This window comes from Petaurus breviceps, unplaced genomic scaffold, assembly GCF_028583685.1.
Source record: "Petaurus breviceps papuanus isolate PSGF00001 unplaced genomic scaffold, PetGlider_PUasm1.0 90654, whole genome shotgun sequence".
Taxonomy (NCBI): Eukaryota; Metazoa; Chordata; class Mammalia; order Diprotodontia; family Petauridae; genus Petaurus; species Petaurus breviceps.
The window spans coordinates 4,539,678-4,559,492 of record NW_027187301.1 but is presented as its reverse complement, the minus strand read 5'-3'; the positions used below and the strand labels follow the sequence as shown (position 1 = coordinate 4,559,492).

General features: G+C 42.5%; 1 protein-coding gene across 1 annotated transcript in view; it reads left to right on the top strand.

Moving 5' to 3' along the window:
• SLC12A8 (solute carrier family 12 member 8) overlaps nt 1–19,815 on the top strand; it is a 185,417-nt gene that overhangs the window by 135,420 nt on the left and 30,182 nt on the right. Inside the window, exons 6-8 of the mRNA XM_069064973.1 lie at nt 5,463–5,550; nt 8,113–8,200; nt 18,878–19,024. Of these exons, the coding sequence (XP_068921074.1) occupies nt 5,463–5,550; nt 8,113–8,200; nt 18,878–19,024 (323 nt within the window). The remainder of the gene's footprint in view (nt 1–5,462; nt 5,551–8,112; nt 8,201–18,877; nt 19,025–19,815) is intronic.

Here is a 19,815-nt window from a genome sequence, read left to right as displayed (position 1 = left end):
TTTGCATTGCTAGTAGCTGCTTAATTGAGGTCTGCTCTCTTCATATTAGAGTAATTGCCATCAGCGAGGTGTCTTGATGTAGTGGACAAAGCTCTGCAGTTGGAGTCAGAAAGACCTGAGTTCAAATTTCACCTCAGACACTTGCTGTATGTGTGACTCTGGTCCATTCCTTTAATATCTCTTGGGCTCAGGGTTTGGGACTTGACCTCCAAAGTTCCTTCCAGCTCTAAATTTATTATCTTTCCAGTGTACTTCCTTTGAATTTTCCTATCATAAAAGCCACCCACACCTGATCTATTCTAAAAGCTGGAGGCTGTCTGAAATGCTAGCTAGAGTTCTTAACTCAGGACCTGGCACCTAGTAGGTGCTTAATAAATGCTTATTGACTACTTACATTGGCTGAGTTTCTGTTCTCACTTCTTTTTAAAGATGGAAAATAATACTATAGCAGGCTCATGAAGGGGTGAGATGGCTACACCTCAAAATGCTGAAGGAGTGGCATTGAATGAATTGAAAAGCCTGCTTTTGCTGAGACACCACCCTGCTCATCCATCACAACTGTTCCTCTCTCTCACTGAGCTTGTGAATTACCTGGTTAATCCTTCCATAGTGATAGGAAGGGCTATCTTAAGGGCTATGTTAGGGCTGGGCCTCTCAAAAGCCATTGGGTGGAGTCTCAGTAACACCCACCACATCAGAAATACAGCCTGGACAGTATCTGAATGGCCTTATCATCACAGATACAGCTCTTACTGGGGAAAAAAAAGCCCTTTTGCAACTGGAAACTTTCCTGTTTCCATTATTCACATTGTTCTGTTGACTAGAAATCTTGGAATCCTCTTGGACTTTTTCTTCTCCTTAGTCTCATGGGATTCGATTCTTTTCTCATTCTGATTTCTACCAGATTGGTTCAGTGGACCACTTACCTGATCCATCCACTGCTACTAAAGAAATCCTCCTAAAATAATATTCTTATCATATCATTCCCTAGTGTGAAAATCCTCAGTGTATACCCCATGTATAATTTGTAGGATGATGACCCTAGTAGAGAATGTAAGTTGCTTGGGAGCAGAAATTGTTTCATTTTTGTATTTTTATCCCCACCCAGCACCTAGCACAGTGGGCCATCATTAATATTTAAGAAATACTTTATGCCTAATTGATTGGTTCTCCTTCTCCCCTTCCCCCACTCTCCCATTGCCAATTCAAAGTTTCTTTGCTGGCATTTAAGTCATCATGACTGTCCACCTATCTCCTACTTTCTTACACAAATCCTGCACTCCCAACAACCTAGAAGAGTCCATGTCCTAACTGTTCTCTAATGGAACATATTAAATGACAACTGTTGAGACTCCAAGCTCTGTTCCCCAGCCTAGAATGCCCTTTCCTCTTTCTGATTTGTGGAGTAGTAGAAAGAGTATTGGAATTAGAGTGAGAGGGGAAGCAAACAAGCATTTATTAAGCACCTGCTATATGCAGGGCACTGTACCAAGCATTTTACAAATGTCTCCTTTGCTAGTTTTAACTCATAATAATGATATCTAGGACTATAGCACTTTAAACTTTGCAAAAACACTTGACATGTATCATTTCATTTGATTCTGATAATTGGAAGGTGGAGGCTGTTATTCTTCTTCCTGTTTTACAGGTGAGGAAAATGAGTCAGAAAGAGGTTAAATGACTTGCCTGGGGTTGAAAAGCTAGTAAGTGTCTGAGGCAAATTGTGAACTCTGGTCTTTTTGACTCCAAGTTCAACAGTCTCTCTACAATACCACCTAGCTTTCTCACCATGTGACCCTTGGGAAATCCCTTGGTCTCTAATCTTCAGTTTCTTCATCTCTAAAATGAGTATAATAAAACTTGTACAGGCATGCTTCATTTTATGTCACAGATATTCCTTTTCTTTTTATAACAAATTAAAAGTTTGTGGCAACCCTGTCTATTGGGGTGCCATTTTCTTTTCTCTTTATTTTTTCTTTTGGCTTTTTGGAGGGGGAGGGCAGGGCAACTGGGGTGAAGTGACTTGCCCAAGGTCACACTAATAGTAAGTGTTAAGTGTCCAAAGCCAGATTTGAACTCAGGTCCTCCTGACTCCAGGGACAGTGTTCTGTTCACTGCGCCACCTAGCCACCCCAAATCTCATATAATTTTTTTTTTTGGCATGGAAAGCAGGGCAGTTGGGATTAAGTGACTTGCTCAAGGTCACACGGCTAGTTTTTTGTGTTGTGTCTGAGGTTGAATTTGAACTCAGGTCCTCCTGACTCCAGGGCCAGTGGCTGACTCACTGCGCCACCTAGCTGCCCCTTGGGGTGCCATTTTCCCAAAAGCATGTGTTAACATCATGTGTCTGTGTCACAGTTTAATAATTCTCACAATATTTCAAACTTTTTCATTATTATTATATCTATTAGGGTGATCAGTAGTCAGTGATCTTTGATGTTACTATTGTAATTGTTTTGGGGTAACACCAACCATTCCTATGCCCATATAAGATGGTGAACTTAATTGACAAATGTTGTGTGTGTTCTAATTGCTTCACCAATTGGCTATTGTTCCATGTCTCTTTCCTTCTCCCCCAGCCTCCCTACTATTGCCAGAGAAACAACAATATTGAAATTAGACCAATTAGTAACCTTACAATGTAATAACTTCTAAGTGTCCAAGTAAAAGGAAGAGTATAATCGATGTGGCAAACTTCATTGTTGTCTTATTTTAAGAAATTGCCACAGCCACCCCAACCTTCAGCAGCCACCACCCTGATCAGTCAGGAGCCGTCAACACTGAGGCAAGATCCTCCACCAGCAAAAAAGATTAGGACTCGTTGAAGGCTCAGAGGATGGTTAGCATTTATTTTTATCAATAAGACATTTTTAATTAAGGCATGTACATATTTTTAGACATAATACTACTGCACATTTAATAGACTATAGCATAATGTAAACATACCTTTTATATGCACTGGGAAACCAAAAAATTCATGACTTGTTTTATTGTGATATTCATTTTATTATGGTGGTCTGGAACCAAACCTGCAATATCTTCGAGGTATGCCTATACTACCTACCTCATAGGGCTGTTCAGAGGAGAGAATACTTTGTAAGCCATAAAATGTGGGAGCCATATTCCACTCTTATGTTCAAGGTCCAGTTCAAACACTACCATTTCCAGGAAACCATCTCTGACCATCGCAACCTACAATCTTTCCTTCCTTTTAGGTCCCTAAAGCATTTATTCTTTGGCATACTACATTGATATTTCATTTTATTCAGCTTTGTAGTTACTTAGCTTTTTTTGTTCCTAACTTTTGCTTTCTCAGTTGAGTCATAATCTCCCTGAGGGCAGACATATTTCTTTTTTTTTGCCCCAACTCCCAGATCAGAATGTTATAGCACCAGGGTATAGCAGAAAGATCTTTGGATCTGGGAATCTGAAGACCTGGGTTCTACTACTTATTCTCTGTGTGACCTTGGGCAAGTTACTTTGCCTCTCCAAGACTCAGTTTCCTCATCTATAAAATGGGAGAAATAATACCTGTCTTCTCTCCCTCACAGGGATGTTATAAAGAAAAAGCACCAGGGAAGTATCAGCAGTTAACTTTTTCTGAATGGTGATGGTGAGACATATGAGAATCTGCCCTTAAATTCACAGGGTTGAGGTGATCACAGAAGCAGAAAATTTCAGAGTGGAAAAGGGGGCACTAGCAGCTCTCTTGTCTAGTCTAACTCGCATCCCCCAAAGAAATCCCTCCACGACATGCCTAAAAGTGATCATCATTCAGTTTTTGCTTCAACAAGTAGAGTTCATTGGCTCCCAAGAAAACCCGATTCACTTTTGGAAAGCTCCAGTGGTTGGGGGCTTCTTCCTGGCATCAAGACCTCTTTGCATTTTAGACCCATTACTCCTGGTTTTTCCCACTGAATCCAAACAGAACAAATTTCCTTCTTTTTCCAGATGAGATCCTTTTTCAATACTTGAAGGCAGCTATTTTGTTCACCCTACATTTTCTCTTCTCCCATCAATGAATTCTCATAAGGCATGAACTCATAGCCCTTCACCAGTCAGATTGCCACTCTCTGCAGTCTGGCTTCTGACCTCATCATTCCATTGATACTGCTTTCTTCCACATTAACAATGTGTCTGCCAAGGGTGGGATTACCCTAGGTTTCTGTCCAGGGCTATCTTCTCTTCTTCCATTATACTATTTTCTTTCATAGTATCATCAGCTCCTGTGGATTCAAATACCATCCCTGTATTGATGATTCTCAGATCTGCTTATCTCGTTCTAACCTCCGGATATGGGTCTATAACTGCTTATTCAATATCTCAAACTAGATGTCCCATGAATGTCTGAAACTGAGCATCTCCAGAAGTGAACTCATTGTTTTTCTCCTCAAACCTTCTTCCTATCCCTATTACTGTTGAGTGTACCAGCACCTTCTCAGTCTCCAAGTTGGCACCTTAGATATCATCCTTAACCCCTCTCTTACGCTCCACATCTAATCTGTGCCAAGATTTGGAGTTGGAGTATATATAGTCCAGGGGCTCTAAACTTTTTGTGTGTATCAGGGACCCTTTGGCAGTCTGGTGAATCGTATATACCCCTTATCAGAATAATTGAAATAGTTAATAAGTTTTTTAAAAACTTAGGTTCATGGGCCCAGTTTAAGAACTCCTGATTTAGTCCCTCCTACCCATTTTAGGGTATTTAAGTGCTGCAGTAAATAGGGTGCTGGACCTGAAGTCAGAAAAACTCATCTTAGTGAGTTCAAATCCTGCCTCGGACACTTACTAGCTATGTGACCCTGGGCAAGTCACTTAACCCTGTTTGCCTCAGTTTCCTCATGTGTAAAATGAACTGGGGAAGGAAACCACTCCAGGATCTTTGCCAAAAAAAAACCCAAATGAGGTCATGAAGAGTCGGACATGACTAAAGAACAGTAACAGTTATCTTGGCTTTTGGTGGACTTGTGATATTGAGAACATTTGAAACCTGTATCAACCATCTCAACAAAGGCAAAAAGGGCACTGGATGAATCAGGGGCCTTGTGCTGGGCCTTGGCGTCTTGTCTCTGATGGGCATCCTTCCAGCTTGGTGGAGGGAGGGGGCACTCAGTGTGGAATGTCAAGACCTTTGTGTTGGTTGTCAGGTCCCACCACCATCCCTTATGTTTGCCCCAAGATAAGATGTTTTTGTTGCCGTCCAGGGCTTTTCTTCCCTGATGATCGCCCAGTCTCAACAAAGGTCCCTTTTGTAGTCTTGCTGATGCCTCACAGGTTGCTAGGGGAGATTCAGAAAGAGTTGGATTACAGCGATGCAGATGGTAGGGATGGTGACCGGATGGCATCCAGAGAGCACTGAATTTGGGGTTGAAGGGTGGGGGGATAAGGACAGGCAGCAAATGGGGGAAAATGTTTGTCAAGTGCGTGATGACACTCCTCTCCTTTCTTTGTGTGTTTTTCAGGAGTCATGGCTGGTTTCAACATGGGGGGTGACCTTAGAGAGCCCGAATCCAACATCCCGATTGGTTCACTGGCAGCAGTTGGCATCTCGTAAGTTCCCAACTCAGCAGGCAGAGGGAGGAGAGAAAGTGAGAGAAAGCCAGAAGGAGAGAGAAGAAGGCTTTTCTTTTTTGTTTAGAAGCCTTCCCCCGACTGGGACTGGTTTGTTTCATATTCCAATTTACCTTTTAATGCCCAGCCAGCTGGAAAAAATCAAGTCTGGCTCTTCAAATGCTCATCCATTAATACCCTCTGCACTGGCAGGCTCAGGAAGGAGCTTCATTAGTGCAGAAACAGTTCTTCCCCTTCTGTCCGCCCCCTGTCCCCCACCCATACACCCCATACCCCTTTTATGAACACAGGAGATTTATTCACCCTGGAGTTTCTAAGATCTCTGAAAGTTTTAAACTTATCTTTTCTGATACAGGGGCCCAGGCTGGGAACTAAAGTGTTAAGAGTCCTAGGTTTCAGCACAAATTATACAAGATCTATGATCCTGGCCTCTCTTTCAGAGGTCTTAGTTTTTCTATTTGTATAAAAGGATGGTTTTTTTGTGGTAAATGTAAAAATAATTTCTTCTACTTCTATGATGGGAAGACTCTTCCCTGCCCTACACCCACCTTAAAGAGTTGTTAGGATAAAATGAAATAACAGATCTGTTTTGAAAAGTAAACAGAATTATATAAATGCAAATATATGTTATTATAGTTAGTATTATGATGCAACATAGTTAGTATTATTACCATTATTATTCCTAGTAATTTAAGTCCTAGTTTAGATTTCTTTTTTCACTTTTTTTAGTCATGTCTAACTCTTTGTGACCCCATTTGGGGTTTTCTTGGCAATATACTAGAGTGGTTTGCCATTTTCTTCTCCAGCCCATTTTATAGATGAGGAAACTGAGGCAAGCAGGGTTAAGTGACTTGCCCAGGATCACATAGCTAGTAAGTATCTGAGGCCAGACTTGAACTCAGGAAAAAGAGTCTTCCTGATGCCAGGTCCAGCATTCTATCCACTGCACCACCAAGCTGCCCCTGTTCAGATGGCTCATCCCAGAAATATGACCCCTATTGGCCAGGTTCATTACAATCATCTATTTGGGCAGTGGAGGTGTATTATTATTAAATTTTAATTAATATTTAATTAATAACTTTAATTAATATTATTATTAAAAACACAAAATACTTAAAACAAATTTAGGAGATATTTAATCAGGTTAAAGTTGTGTAGTTTACAAGCATGGAAGCAAAAAAGGTGATGGGGAAGACAATTTAAGATAAGTCAGATTTATCCAAGGATCAGATTGGATTTGACCTTGAGGAAATTAAATGTGATAATAAATATAAAGAGGTATGGAACCATAAAACACTATATAAATATGAGTTATTATTCTATTCTGTTTCATTCAATAAATATGTATTAAATAACTTCTATTTCTCCTACGTAGTATGTATGGTAGAGTAATAAACACCCGATCTAGCAGGCCTGGGTGGTGTCCCAGCATAACTTCCAAGTGAGTCTCCGTGAGTATCATGAATATCACCTTCTCTCTTCTGACTCATTGTCTCGACTTTCCCAGACCTGTGCAGTGTCCTCTCCATGAGGTCCTGATGTCTGATCAGCAGTGACTTGAACCCTTGCATACTCTGCCACTGCCCTGGCATCATGGGAACTTGCCAAACTCTGTTAATTTTTTTTACATGGATTATTTTGTTTTGACTCATCTGTGTACATGTTTTCCCCAAATAGAATGTAATCCCCTTGAGGGCAGGGGCTTTTGTTTTGTTTGTTTCCCCCATAGCCTACAACAGTTCTTGGAACTCAGTAAGAACTTAATAAATGCTTGTTGAATGAAAGTATTCCTTTAGCCTGCTTTTGGGAGGTCATTCAGCCTTCTGGCTTCTCCCCCATCATAGCCCTACTCTCTTTTTTAAAAATTAGATCTACTTATTTTTATAGTATAAGTCTATTATAATGTAATGAACTGGAAAAAACGATTTTTCAAAAATTAGGTTTTGGTAGGAAATATTGTTTTTATAGAGGCAGCATAGCTTGGTACATAGGATGCTGAAATTGAAGTCAGGGAGGCCTGTGTTAAAATATTGCCTGTAATGCATAGGAGCTGTGAGACCCTGGGTAAGTCACTTAACCCCAATTGCCTTCCTCCCTCCCTCCCAAATACTGCCTGTAATATTTAGGAGCTGTGTGACCCTGGGCAGATCTGCTAACCTTTGTTTGGCTCAGACATCTCCCTAGACTAGATTTGCTAAGCTCCTCCTATTGAAGGAGTCATAAATCTTCCTCCTCCTCCTCCTCCTCCTCCTTCTCCTTCTTCTTCTTCTTCTTCTTCTTCTTCTTCTTCTTCTTCTTCTTCTGCTTCTGCTTCTGCTTCTTCTTCTGCTTCTTCTGCTTCTTCTTCTTCTTCCCTCTTTCTCCTCCTCCTCCTTCTTCTCTTTTAAGAATAAAAAGCCTACTAAGATTGTTAAAAGTTTGGTTTCCCTATTGCTTAATGTTTCAGTCCCTACTTTTCTCATGTTCTTTACATTATGAGAGACAGGAGATAAACACATTTTTACAGTAGACAACAATGTCCTAACTAGTTTTTCTTTGCAGGTGGTTTCTCTATATCATCTTTGTCTTTCTGCTGGGTGCCATCTGTACCAGGGAGTTCCTTCGATATGACTTTATGATAGCAGAAAAGGTAAGTCTCAGAGCAAGAATGATTTCACCAGGGCTGTCCCTCTCCAGTATTAAAAGATAGAGATACCACTTAAAAGAGGGTGATGGGAAAAAGGCAGCTTTATGTTTTCCAGCTCTAAATCTTATGCTCCTGGTGCTTTGTGACAGACAGCGGCCTAAGGACCTTGGCATCACAAAGGAAAGGAAAGGCCCAGTCTTTGATTTCAAGGAGCTACTAGATTCTGCACAGGATTGTTGGTGTAATGAAATGTGATGAAGTACATAAAGAGCTTTGTACTATATTTATAATATCATGTTAAAATTCAATTCAGTAAATTTTAATTAAATGCCAACTATATGGAAGATACTGTCTTAGAAGCTAGAGATAGATATGACACAGGACCTATCCTCCAGGAATTTACAGTCTACGGTGGAAAAGCCCATAGATAGCAATGAAACCAAGAGAGAGATGAGTCCAAAGGAGAGGCCCCGGGAAAGTGCTTTAAGAAATTTGAGAAAGGAGAGATGACTTTTCACCTGGGAAGGCTTTGTGGAGGAGATGGCATCTGAATTGAGTCTTGGATAAAAGGAGGGGCTTCAACAAATGGAGATGGAGATGGGGGTGGTCTCTTCTAGACTTGGAAGTGATGAGACTACCATTTAGGTATAGTCCACTCTCCATCAACAGTGATCACAGGAAGAAGGAAAAATCTTGGAGGTTGAAATCCGCAAGGAGCTGAAACCCTTCACTCTAACCAATGGTTCCAAACTCTCTCATCAGCAACCTTTTCTCCAGACTACACACAAGAAGCTACAGACAGCTGTGATTTTCCTGTCCTGCCCTTGTCCCTACCCACTCTGTGAGGAAGAGGCCAGTGAGCAGAGAAAGGAGGGGAGTGAACAAGAAGAGGAAGGATCTTAGAGATAGGGTGATGGCAAAGACCCCAACTAGGGTGGAGGCTATGGGCTATGGTACGAGCCCTGTTCTGACTTCTCCAGGACATTGTGCTCTCACGGAAAGTCTCTGCGGTGCCCAGTGTTTTTCTTGGCTGGGCGAGAACCCCTTTATTTTCAGATTTAGTGCACTGTGCACTGAGAGGAAGGGTAACAAGATTAGTGAATTCTGTACATTCCACAGTGGCATGTTTTAGCAAACAGGTTTTCAGCAGGCCTCATCTGGCACCATTGGAAACCCAGGACTTGAAGATATCTTAGTGTTTCTCAGGGAGCTCCTTAACAGACCCTTCATCCCTCCTTGAGTTTGTAGAAGAAGAGAGGGGCCTGAGATGTCTTTCTAATTCCAGAGAAACTCTGTGGGGCAAAGGATTCTCATTAGTCATTTAATTCCTGGGCTTTATTAGGTTTAGGTTTATTACCTTTTCTCTTCTGTGGGATGAATTGCAAGGAAACTCTGTTCCTGGTCTTCATGAGATAGAATACAAGAGAAACTCCCTTCCCTTCATCTTCCCATTCTCCCTCTTGTAGCTGCTGTTGTGCAGTCATTTTCAAACGTGTCTAACCTTTTGTGACCCCATTTGGAGTTTTCTCAGCAAAGATCCTGGGATGGTTTTTTCCATTTCCTTCTCCAGCTCATTTTATAGATGAGGACACAGGCATACATGGTTAAGTGACTTGCCCAGAGTCATGCAGCTACTAAGTGTCTGGGGTCAGATTTGAACTCAGGAAGAGGAGTCTTCCTGACTCCAGGGCTGGCACTCTATCCACTGGGACACTTTACTCTGGGCGCCCTCAGGTTCCCATTTCCTCCCCCTTCCCACCTCCCCATTTAGGAAAACCTGATCAAGGAAAATTTGTGAGTTGTTACAACAGTTAAATTAGGAAAAAATTGTTCAAGATAGAAAAGGCTTCTTTCCAGTCTGTCCCTAAACACAATTGTGTAGAAGCCAGTTGTCATCAGGGATCCCCAACTTCCTTTTCTTTACCTTTCCCTCCTGCCTAAAACTGAACATCATGTGCCAGGGACTACCCAACAACCCTCTCCATCCCTCTATCAAACCAAGTCCCTAGAAAAGGAGTTGATATTACTCACTTATTTCTTAGTGTAAATGAAACCCCTCTCCCAGGGATATTTTTAATTTAAGTCTTGTCTCTAATTAGAGAATAAAAAGTTTTGTCCTTTTCAGATGAAAGAAATTGCAGGTGTGTGTGAACAAATGGAGAGACATACTCTGGGGGCAAAGGGACCTTCTTGCTCCTTAAATTTCACCAGGGAGAAGGCTACTGGCTATACCTTTGTAGAAGTCTAGATTCTCAGAGTTGGAAGAGACCTCAGGTTTTAAGTGACTGTATAATTCAGCGATATTTTCTGTGACATCCCTTATGAGTAGTCAACTAGTCTTGATTCAGCCCCCAAGAGAGCATGATAGGATAGAAAGGTTAGCTTTAAAGTTAGAGGTGGTCATGTCCAACTCTTCATGACCACATTTGGGGTTTCATTAGCAAAAATACTAGATGTTTTATCATTTTCTTCTCCAGATGAGGAAACTGAAGCAAACAGGGTTAAGTGACTTGCCCAGGGTTACATAGCTAGTAAGTATCTGAGGCCAGATTTGAACTCAGGTCTTCATGACTCCAGGGCCAGTGCTCTATTCAATGTACCACATAGCTGACCTAAAGTTAGAAGACCTGGGTTCTAATCCCACATCTTATATCTACTGCCTGTGTGACTATAGGAGAATCACTTACCCTCACTAGATCTGTTTCCACATCAGTAAAATTGGACTAGAGGACCTCTGAAGCTCCTCCCAGCCTTAAATCTATCATCCTATGGCCTATAGTGTCAGCTAATTCTTACTATTAAGAAATTATTCAATGCAGTGAACTGAAATTATTCTCCCTGGAGATGCCACACTGGTCCTAATTCTCTCCTCTGGAGCCATAGAGATTAAGTTTCTTTCCTCTTGTTGAAGCATCCTCAATTCCTTAAATGACAGTTTTTTGCTCCTGAATTTTTTTAGACACCTTTAGTTTGTGTGCATTCTTAAAATGTGGTCTCCAGAACAGAACACAGCTCTCAAGACGTGGCCTGATGAGACAGATGGTTTCCACTCCATCATTTTTGTAAGGCCGACCTTGTTTCTTTTTATAACAGAATTCATTAGAGAGTCTCTGTGAACCTTTAAAAGGCTACAATCTAAATGGAAGAGCCTCGGCAGCCCACCATGGGCAGGAAAAGGGCAGAACCAAATAAACAGGGACAGATAAAAAAAATTCTGTCAAACAAAGGAAGGACCATGGAATATCTGTGGGTGGAAATTCCATGCTCAAATCATAAAGATGTGGCAAGAGGGCTATACTAAAGATCCCTTGATCAGGATAAGGAAACTGAGATGGAAATGTTTAATGAGATTGGGAAAGTTTCTAAAATAGGCCAGGTAGGAGGAATGGGGAGAAGTTAATTACAGACACAACCAGACACCCAGACACACACACACACACACACACATACACACACACACACACACACACATACACACACACAGAATAGTTCATTTAGGAGGAGATGTGGAGATCAGCTTTCTAGATAGGAGAAATGACTGCTTCCTCACACAGGTAAATGTGGAGCCCACAAAAAACGGAAATGTACAGCCTTGGGTTCTGAGTAGTGAACAGGAACTGGTACAGGAAATATCTGTGGGTGAACTATGACAAACTCATCCTAGGCAACTCCCCCAAAGCAGACCCCTCGGCAGCTGGCTATTGGTTATTTCCACTGCCACCACCCAGTAGAATTCCAGAAGGGAGGCAGAATCTCTTTCCTTCGAAGACTGTGACCTTGGAACCTTCCCCTTGACTTTTCCTCGGCTCCCATCTTCTATACTGGTACAGAGGAGAAAGCACAGTGGAATTGGAGTCAGCCTGGGTTCAAAGCCCAGCTCTGCTAATCTAGAGCCTTCATGATCTGGTCAAATCACTTAAACTCTCTGGGCCTCAGTTTTCTCATGTATTAAATGAAGGGGTTGGATTTGATGACTTCTAAGTTCCCTTATAGCCCCTAGTGTCTGACAGGTAACAGATGCTTATTATTCAGCTGACCAGTCATATCCAACTCTTCAGGATCCCATGAACCACAGCATGCCAATACAGTGCATATATTTTTCTTGGCAAAGATACTGGAGTGGTTTCCCATTTCCTTCTCCACTAGATTAAAGAAAACAGAGTTTAAGTGACTTGCCCAGGGTCACACAGCTAGTCATTGTCTGAGGCCACCTTTGAACTCAGGTCTTCCTGACTCCAGGCCCCCTGCTGTGTCCACTGCCTGTAGCAGCAAGCACCCCAAGCGTTTCAGGGTTTGCTGTCAACAGAGGTTCTTGGATCTGCTTTGATAAAGGAAAGCAACTCAAAATGGGTTAACAAACCACTTTAATCAGTCAAACATGTATCATTTACCTAGTTCAGGGGAAAAAGGTCAGCACCCCGAACTTCAAAGTATACAGACAGAATTATCAAGACAGAAACAGATCAAGTAGACAGTTTTCCAAACTGTCCAACCATTACATCCATACCAAATCAACATCTAGGTTTCCACATCTGGGTTTTTCAAAGCCGGGGGGCTCTGGTCAACAGCTTCCCAGAATCCAGATCAAATCACAGAACACTTCTCAAAGTGAGCCCCCAAAACAAAGCTACACATCAGGGCTTATATAGCCTTCTCCTGGCTCAGAGAATGTAACAACCTTATTGACCCACTGGCCAATCAAGAAGTATCTACTGAAAAACAAGCCTCCCACTCCAGGCTCCAGGTGCACTTTAGCCTAGGGGCAGGGAAGATCTTCCAAATTTACATTCCCATTACACTGCCCCATCTAGCTGACTGATTGATAAGGAGAGAGGATTGTCTCTTCCTATTTCCATCCCTCTACAGGGGCCTCAGGTGTACCATTCTCCCTTGATTTTCCTGGACTTTGAGGAAGCAAGACCGTGTTAGTTCGATTCAACAAGCTTCTTAAGTGTCCTCTGAAATGACCTCTGCTTTATGTTGTATTTGTACACAGTTGCCCGCGTGTTGTCTCTCCCATTAGAATGTAAGCTCCTTGAGGGCAGCGACTTTGTTTTTACCTTTCTTTGCATCTCTAGCTCTTCGTATCATGCCTGACACACAGTGAGTGCCTAATATGACCGGTGTCTTATGGACAAACCTACCCTGGGCAAGACATCATCCTGGACACTACGTACAAAGATGAAAAATGACAGAGTCCCTGTCCTCATGGTGCTTATTGTCTAGTCAGGGGCTGGGATATATAACAAGTGATCATAATGCAAGATAGAATGAGGCAAATGAATAGAAGAGATCATAGAGAGAGACAGGAGAGATTCACCTCTAGTTGGGGGTTAAGGAATCAGGGAAGACTTTTTAGCAGAGGTGACATGAACCGGGCCTCGAAGGAAGGCAAAGATGAGACAGGAATCCATTTCAGACATGGGTGACAACATATTTAAATATATCAAGGTGAAAGACATCAGGAGGAGGCTGGAGAATGCCTTGTAGTTCAGTCACGCCTAGGAGAAACATAAATATATGAAAGCAGAATAGTGAGACACAGGACTGGAAAGCTAGAGTAGGAGAAGGGGCTTGAATACCAAAGTAAGGAGTTGGCATTTTATCCTGTAAGGTAGTTGGGAGCCCCTGAAGATTCCTGAACAGGGAAGTAACATTAAGATTACTTTGGCTACTGTGTGAAGTATTAGAGGAGCTAGGATAGAGACCAAACAGAGGGAGACCGTCTAGGAGGCCATTGCCATAGTCCAAGATATAACTAGGGTCGAAGTCAATACGAGTGAAAAAAGGTGTGTGATGTGAAAAAGGTTGTAGAAGTAGGAGCGATGGCAAGGAGAATCACAGGAGAAAAGAGGGGAGTGAGGAGGGGGTCAGGGTTTGCACGGGAGATGGTAAATTCAGTTGTAATTATATGTCTTGTTAACAAAAGACCCCCAGGCCCTTAAAGGGACCTGAAGTGAAACAGAGCCCAGGCCCAGATTACAAAGCATTTATGGTCTGAGAAGAGGCTTGTAGGGGAGAAAAGATCCTACAAGGAAGGAGAGAGGGAGAGAGAGTTCTCAGCTGTTCAAAGGGGAGAGGAAAAAGGGTGAGATAATACAGTTTTTTTGGAAAAGCTTTTGCTTGTGTTTGTGTGTGTGTGTGTGTGTGTGTGTGGAGGGGGGGCGGCTGTTAAGGGAGAAGACATCTGTAGACACAATAATCTAAGCGGCATGATGTTTAGAAGTCCCGAGTAAGACCTTGAGTCTGCACCTACCTCTCAAGGCTGCTCTTCAGCTGATCAAGGCTGGTTCTGTGGTTTCTGGCAGTTACAGGCATTTCCAAATTTGGCTAGAGTTTGCTTGCAAAGGATCACTGGTATGTCAAGCAGCTCTGAGCCTCAGAAATCCTTCTAATTGACTGGTTGTTGTGTAACTCCATTGTCCTGCTCCCCTGTAAAGAAGGGAAGCTCTGACACATCTAACAAGTTGTTATTATACTCAGTACAGAGCCCATGTCCACAGTCACTATGTCTCATCCCTCTACTCAATCTATAAGCATCTTGAGAGCAGCAGCTGAGGCATTTTTCATCATCACCAACACCTAGCATAGCGCCCTGTACATAGTAGGTGTTTAAGAAAAGCTGGTTAACATTTGAGTTTGAGGTGTTCACAAAGTATTTAGGAGGAGAGAGCCAGTAAGCTATTAGAAATGGAGTCTGGAGCCTAGAGAAGGAGTGAGGCAGCTGGGAGGAGATCCAGATTTAGGAGTCATCTGTCCAGAGGGACACCTAAAGCCATAGGAGTGAATGAGATACTCAGTGGAAAAGTTATAGAGAGAAGAAAAAAGCCTGAGTATAGTTTTAGGGTGGAGGAAGAAAGAGGGACCAATAAGGAAGAAAGATAAAGGGTGACTAGGGAGGTAAGGAGGAAACTCTGCCCTTGGCCCCCCCAAAAAGCATTGTTACTGAAGTTGTAAGAGGCGAGGATATTGAGGAGAGGAATGGTTATGGGACTAAATACTACAGAGAGGTCAAGGTGAAGGAAGATTAGGATTGGGAAAAGGTTATTGAACTTAGCTACGAAGAGGTAATTGGTGATTTTTAGAGAGTTGCTTCAGTAGGAGTAAGACTTACATAGGGTTACAGAGTAAGGAATGAAGAAAGTAAAAGCAGGGCTGGGGGTGGGGGAAGAGGGGAGTGGGTTGGGTATGAACTATTCCTTATGGAAATTTGGCAATAAGGAAGAGATGGGACCTAAAGGAACAGAAGGATAAAGGGAAAGTATTTTTAGGGAAAAAAAGGCCTGAGCTTATTTGTGGGAAGAGGAGGAGCCAGTAGACCATGAGAGTATGGAGAGAGAATGATTGTCCCACTAAAGTCCTGGAAATAGGAGGAGAGGTGGTCAAGGATACAGGTGGAAGAATTAGCCTTTGCAAAGAGGAATGCCTTTTCATCCTTGTTCATCAGAAGAAAGGGAGAATGGATGGAGACACAAATTTTGATCCATGGAAGACAGGAAATGGCAGAGCTCATACTGGAGGGCCCCACTCTTCTTAAAGGTTATATACTGAGAAAGAATAGGGGTGGGTTAGAGTTGGGTACTTGAAGAAAGAGAAAACAATTTGGAACAGCTGCTAGGTGAGTGCTATAGGAAAACCGTGAGATGAATAAAAGGATTTCTAGAAGCTGAAATTTAGGTTAGCTAGCATCAATTTGTAGTGGACCTCATCAGTAAGATTTGTGATAGAGGAAAAGAGAAGACTGAGAATGGGGGCTATATAGGGCAGCACAGTGGTGCAGTGGATAGAGCATTGGATCTGGAGTCAGGAGGATCTGAGTTTAAATGTAGACTAGACATTACTAGGTATGTGACCCTGGGCAAGTCACTTAACCCCAGCTGCCTAAAAAAAAAGTGTGTGTGTGTGTGACAGAGAGACAGAGAGGAGAGAGAGAGAGAGAGAGAGAGAGAGAGAGAGAGAGAGAGAGAGAGACAGAGAGAGAGAGAGAGAGAATGGGGGCCACCCAGGGTTGCATAGAAATGAATGAGAACATTAGAGGGGCAAAGGCAGAGGACAGGATGTTGATAAGAACCGTTTGACCAATTTGTGAAGAAAGGGAATGAGACTAGAAGAGAGGTATTGAATGATGGTAGCAAGTCAAGGGTCTGGCAGCAGCAGACCACCTCATCCTATGGTTCTAGGATATGAAGGAAGATTGTCTAGGACTGGTGTCCTCAGGTGAAGGCTAGATTTCAGTCATCAGGAGATGGAGGGAGTGGGAGCCTGAGGATTACAGAGAGTTGGTTCACTGTAGAGTGAGCTTGAAAAGGGCACAGCAGCAGGTTCTTTCTGTCTGTTCCCCATAGGTCTTACCTCCAAGTCCAGGCCAGACTGCTTTCCAGGGCCTTTTTGGAGATTCTGAGCACTGATTACAGTCCCCCATTGTCCTATTCACAGAAACCTCCCCAAACTGGTGGCCCTCTTTCCTAAATCCACTGTGCCTGGGAAAATTCCACACAGTGAGTAGTCCCTCCTCGTAATCCTTTTCTGACTCACTGATCAATATTCCTTTCTGACTTCCCTGGAAATCCCTTCCATATGCATCAAATTATTTGGCTTTCTGATTCCCCGTTTCTATAAACAACTTCCTTTTGTTGAAACATGCTTAGAGATCTCTAGTTCTTTGCCCTTGGACCCCTAAAATTCAATACCTTTTATCTTCAATCCTGTACCCCCTACCCCCACCCCCTACCACGTACTTCACACATCCTGTTCTCAGCACCTTCTTCCTGACTCTAAATTCGTCGTCCCAAGATTGTTTGTGCTTGAAAACATTAGCATTCTTAGAACCCATTTAAAAAAATATGTTTTATTGAAACCTTCAAAAAATATATATTGTAGTCATTTCCTTATGTAACACTCTTCTACCTCACCGCCTCCCCAGTTGACCATTCCCTTGTAAGAAAGAAACAATCAAACAAAGCTTTCTGATAAAGTAACTGTGGCTGACCAAGGACACACATTCTGAATCTGTGCTCCACTGCCCTTCTCCTGAGAGGAGGGAATTGTGTTTCATCATCTGTCAAAACTCACAATTACATTACAGTTGGTCCTGCTTTTCAGGCAGAGATATATTTTTGTTCAGTCGTTTCAGTCGTGTCTGAGTCTGTGACCCCATTTGGGGTTTTCTTAGCAAAGATACTAGAGTGGTTTACTATTTCCTTCTCCAGCTCATTTTACAGATGAGGAAACTGAGTTAAACAGGGTTAAATGACTTGCCCAGGGTCATGCAGCTAGTAAGTGTCTGCAGCTAGATTTGAACTCACGAAGATGAGTTTTCCTGACTCCAGGCGTGCCACTCTATCCACTGTGCCCAGAGATATGTTTAGGTACATACATTTTGGGGGACAAGGGAAGATTCTCTACAGAACCATCACCCAATTTTCTGTATTGTTTTTCAGTTTACAAAATGCTATCCTCACAAACAACCACATGAAATAGGTGATTTCAGCATGATCGTCCCCATGTTACTTGCCCGAGTCATTCATGCTGTAAATGGGCAGAGGTGAGACACTGCCTCTGGTCTCCCGTGTCCAAGCTCAGTGCTCTTTCCAATACATCATGTGAAAAGTAATTTTAAAAAGCTAATTAGACACACTGTTCAGTTCTACCAAAGCCAAAGCAATCCATCCCAAAGTTCCATTCATTTATAGACAATAGGCCCCTAACAAAAATGCAGGCACTAATTAGTAAGGAAAAATGAAATATCTCAGTTTTAGAAAATGGCTCACAGGAAGAATAAAAACACCATATTGGAAACTTGGAAAGAATTTATGCCATGTAACAAAAAGCAGGCACTACAGGTGGAGAGAGGGGAGGGAGATGATACTGACTAGCGAAGGAGAGAGTCCTATGCAGTCCAAAAGACGTCTTTACTGCCAGAAGGAAGCTTGCCCCAGTGGGGGAAAAGCAGAATGGCATAGCACAGGTAGAAAGTCAGCATTCAGAAGGCCATAAAGAATGACAGGAACATCTTACAAGTAACTCCAAACAAAAAAAGAAAGGAAGGAAGGAAAGAAGGAAGGAAGGAAGAAGGAAGGAAGGAAGGAAGGAAGAAAGAAAGGAAAGAAGGAAGAAAGGAAGGAAGGAAGAAAGGAAGAAAGAAAGAAAAAGAAAGAGAGAGAGAGAGTCCAGAGCTAGAGAACCGTTGATAATCCTGAGCAAACGCTGAGCAAATGTGATCTCTGGGATGCAGAAGAGCTAGCAGAGAGAATCAGTGCTCTGTTCTTCCTGGAGAAGAGGTTCAAAAGCTGTCAACCCATCAGTTATGACAGGACAAAAGTTACACAGGAGGGGCAGGCATGGATGGGTTGCAATCTGCACCACTGGAGAGAACATCCATTGAAGAGGTCACAAATCCATTTGAGAAACACATTACTCCTTTGGCACAAGGGCCGTTCTGTTTTTGTCTTTTGATTCCTAGTACCTTGCCCAGTGCTTGGCGCATACTAGGACATATGTAGAGGTGTGAGTTGGGGGTGACCCTATCCACTGGACCTAAGTCAAGGAGTGAGGGGAGCCATTACAGAGAGGTGACTGGGGTGGTACATGAGCTTTTTCATTTGATCCTAGAATTGACTGGGTGAATTTGTTTTCAAATGTAGCTCATTCGTTCCCCCCCTCTCTGCTCTTCTCTTCCAGGTGTCTTTGGTGGGCTTCCTATTCCTCTTGGGGCTGTACATCTCATCATTGGCCTCCTGTATGGGTGGTCTATATGGAGCCCCCCGTATACTGCAGTGCATTGCTCAAGAGAAAGTGGTCCCAACACTGACATTTCTGGGGCACGGAGTGAGTCGTGTGCTGGGGCAAAAATGTGACAGAGATGATGCTTGCATTGACCTCTCCAGAAAGGAAGAGATCTTTTAGGTGTCTTCAGTATTGGCCACAGGCCCACTGTTGGGGAGGTGGAAAGGGTCTTGGAAATCAACTAGTTCATTCTCATTTTATAGAAGAGGAAACTGGAGGCCAGAGAAGTTACATAAGTTATCTAAGGTCACATAGGTTGTATAAGCAAAGCTGAGATTCAAACCCATGTTCTCCCAAATCCAAGGCTCTTTCCAGTATACTACAGTGCCTTGTGAATAAATAGATCCCCTCGCCCCGACCCAACACACACACCTTTTGAGAAAAGTTTCCAGGTTATATGGATTGATGACATTTTATACTAGAATGTAGTGGTCATTTCACTCAGTTCAATTCACCAACTGATTTATGCTGGGTTCACGGAAAAACACAGAAATCCTTCCAAGGGTTTATATGGGAGTCAGATAATTTAACTCTTGTCCTCCAGGCCAGTTGTCATTGCAGCAAATAAAAGGATTTTTCTTTTCTTTTCTCACTATTGGATTGGTTCTGATCTGGTCAGCACATTTCTTCATTTCTGACCAGTTCTGTCCCTTGGACAGACAGTGGACTAAGCACAAAGAGCATTGAATTTGGACACAGAAGACCTGGCTTTGAGTCTTAATCCTGCTGCTTCTTAGCTGTATGACTTTGAATAAGTCATTTGAACTCTCCGGGTCTCAGTTTCTTCATCTATAAAATGGGGATAACAACATTTGCACTCAACTCACAGGGTT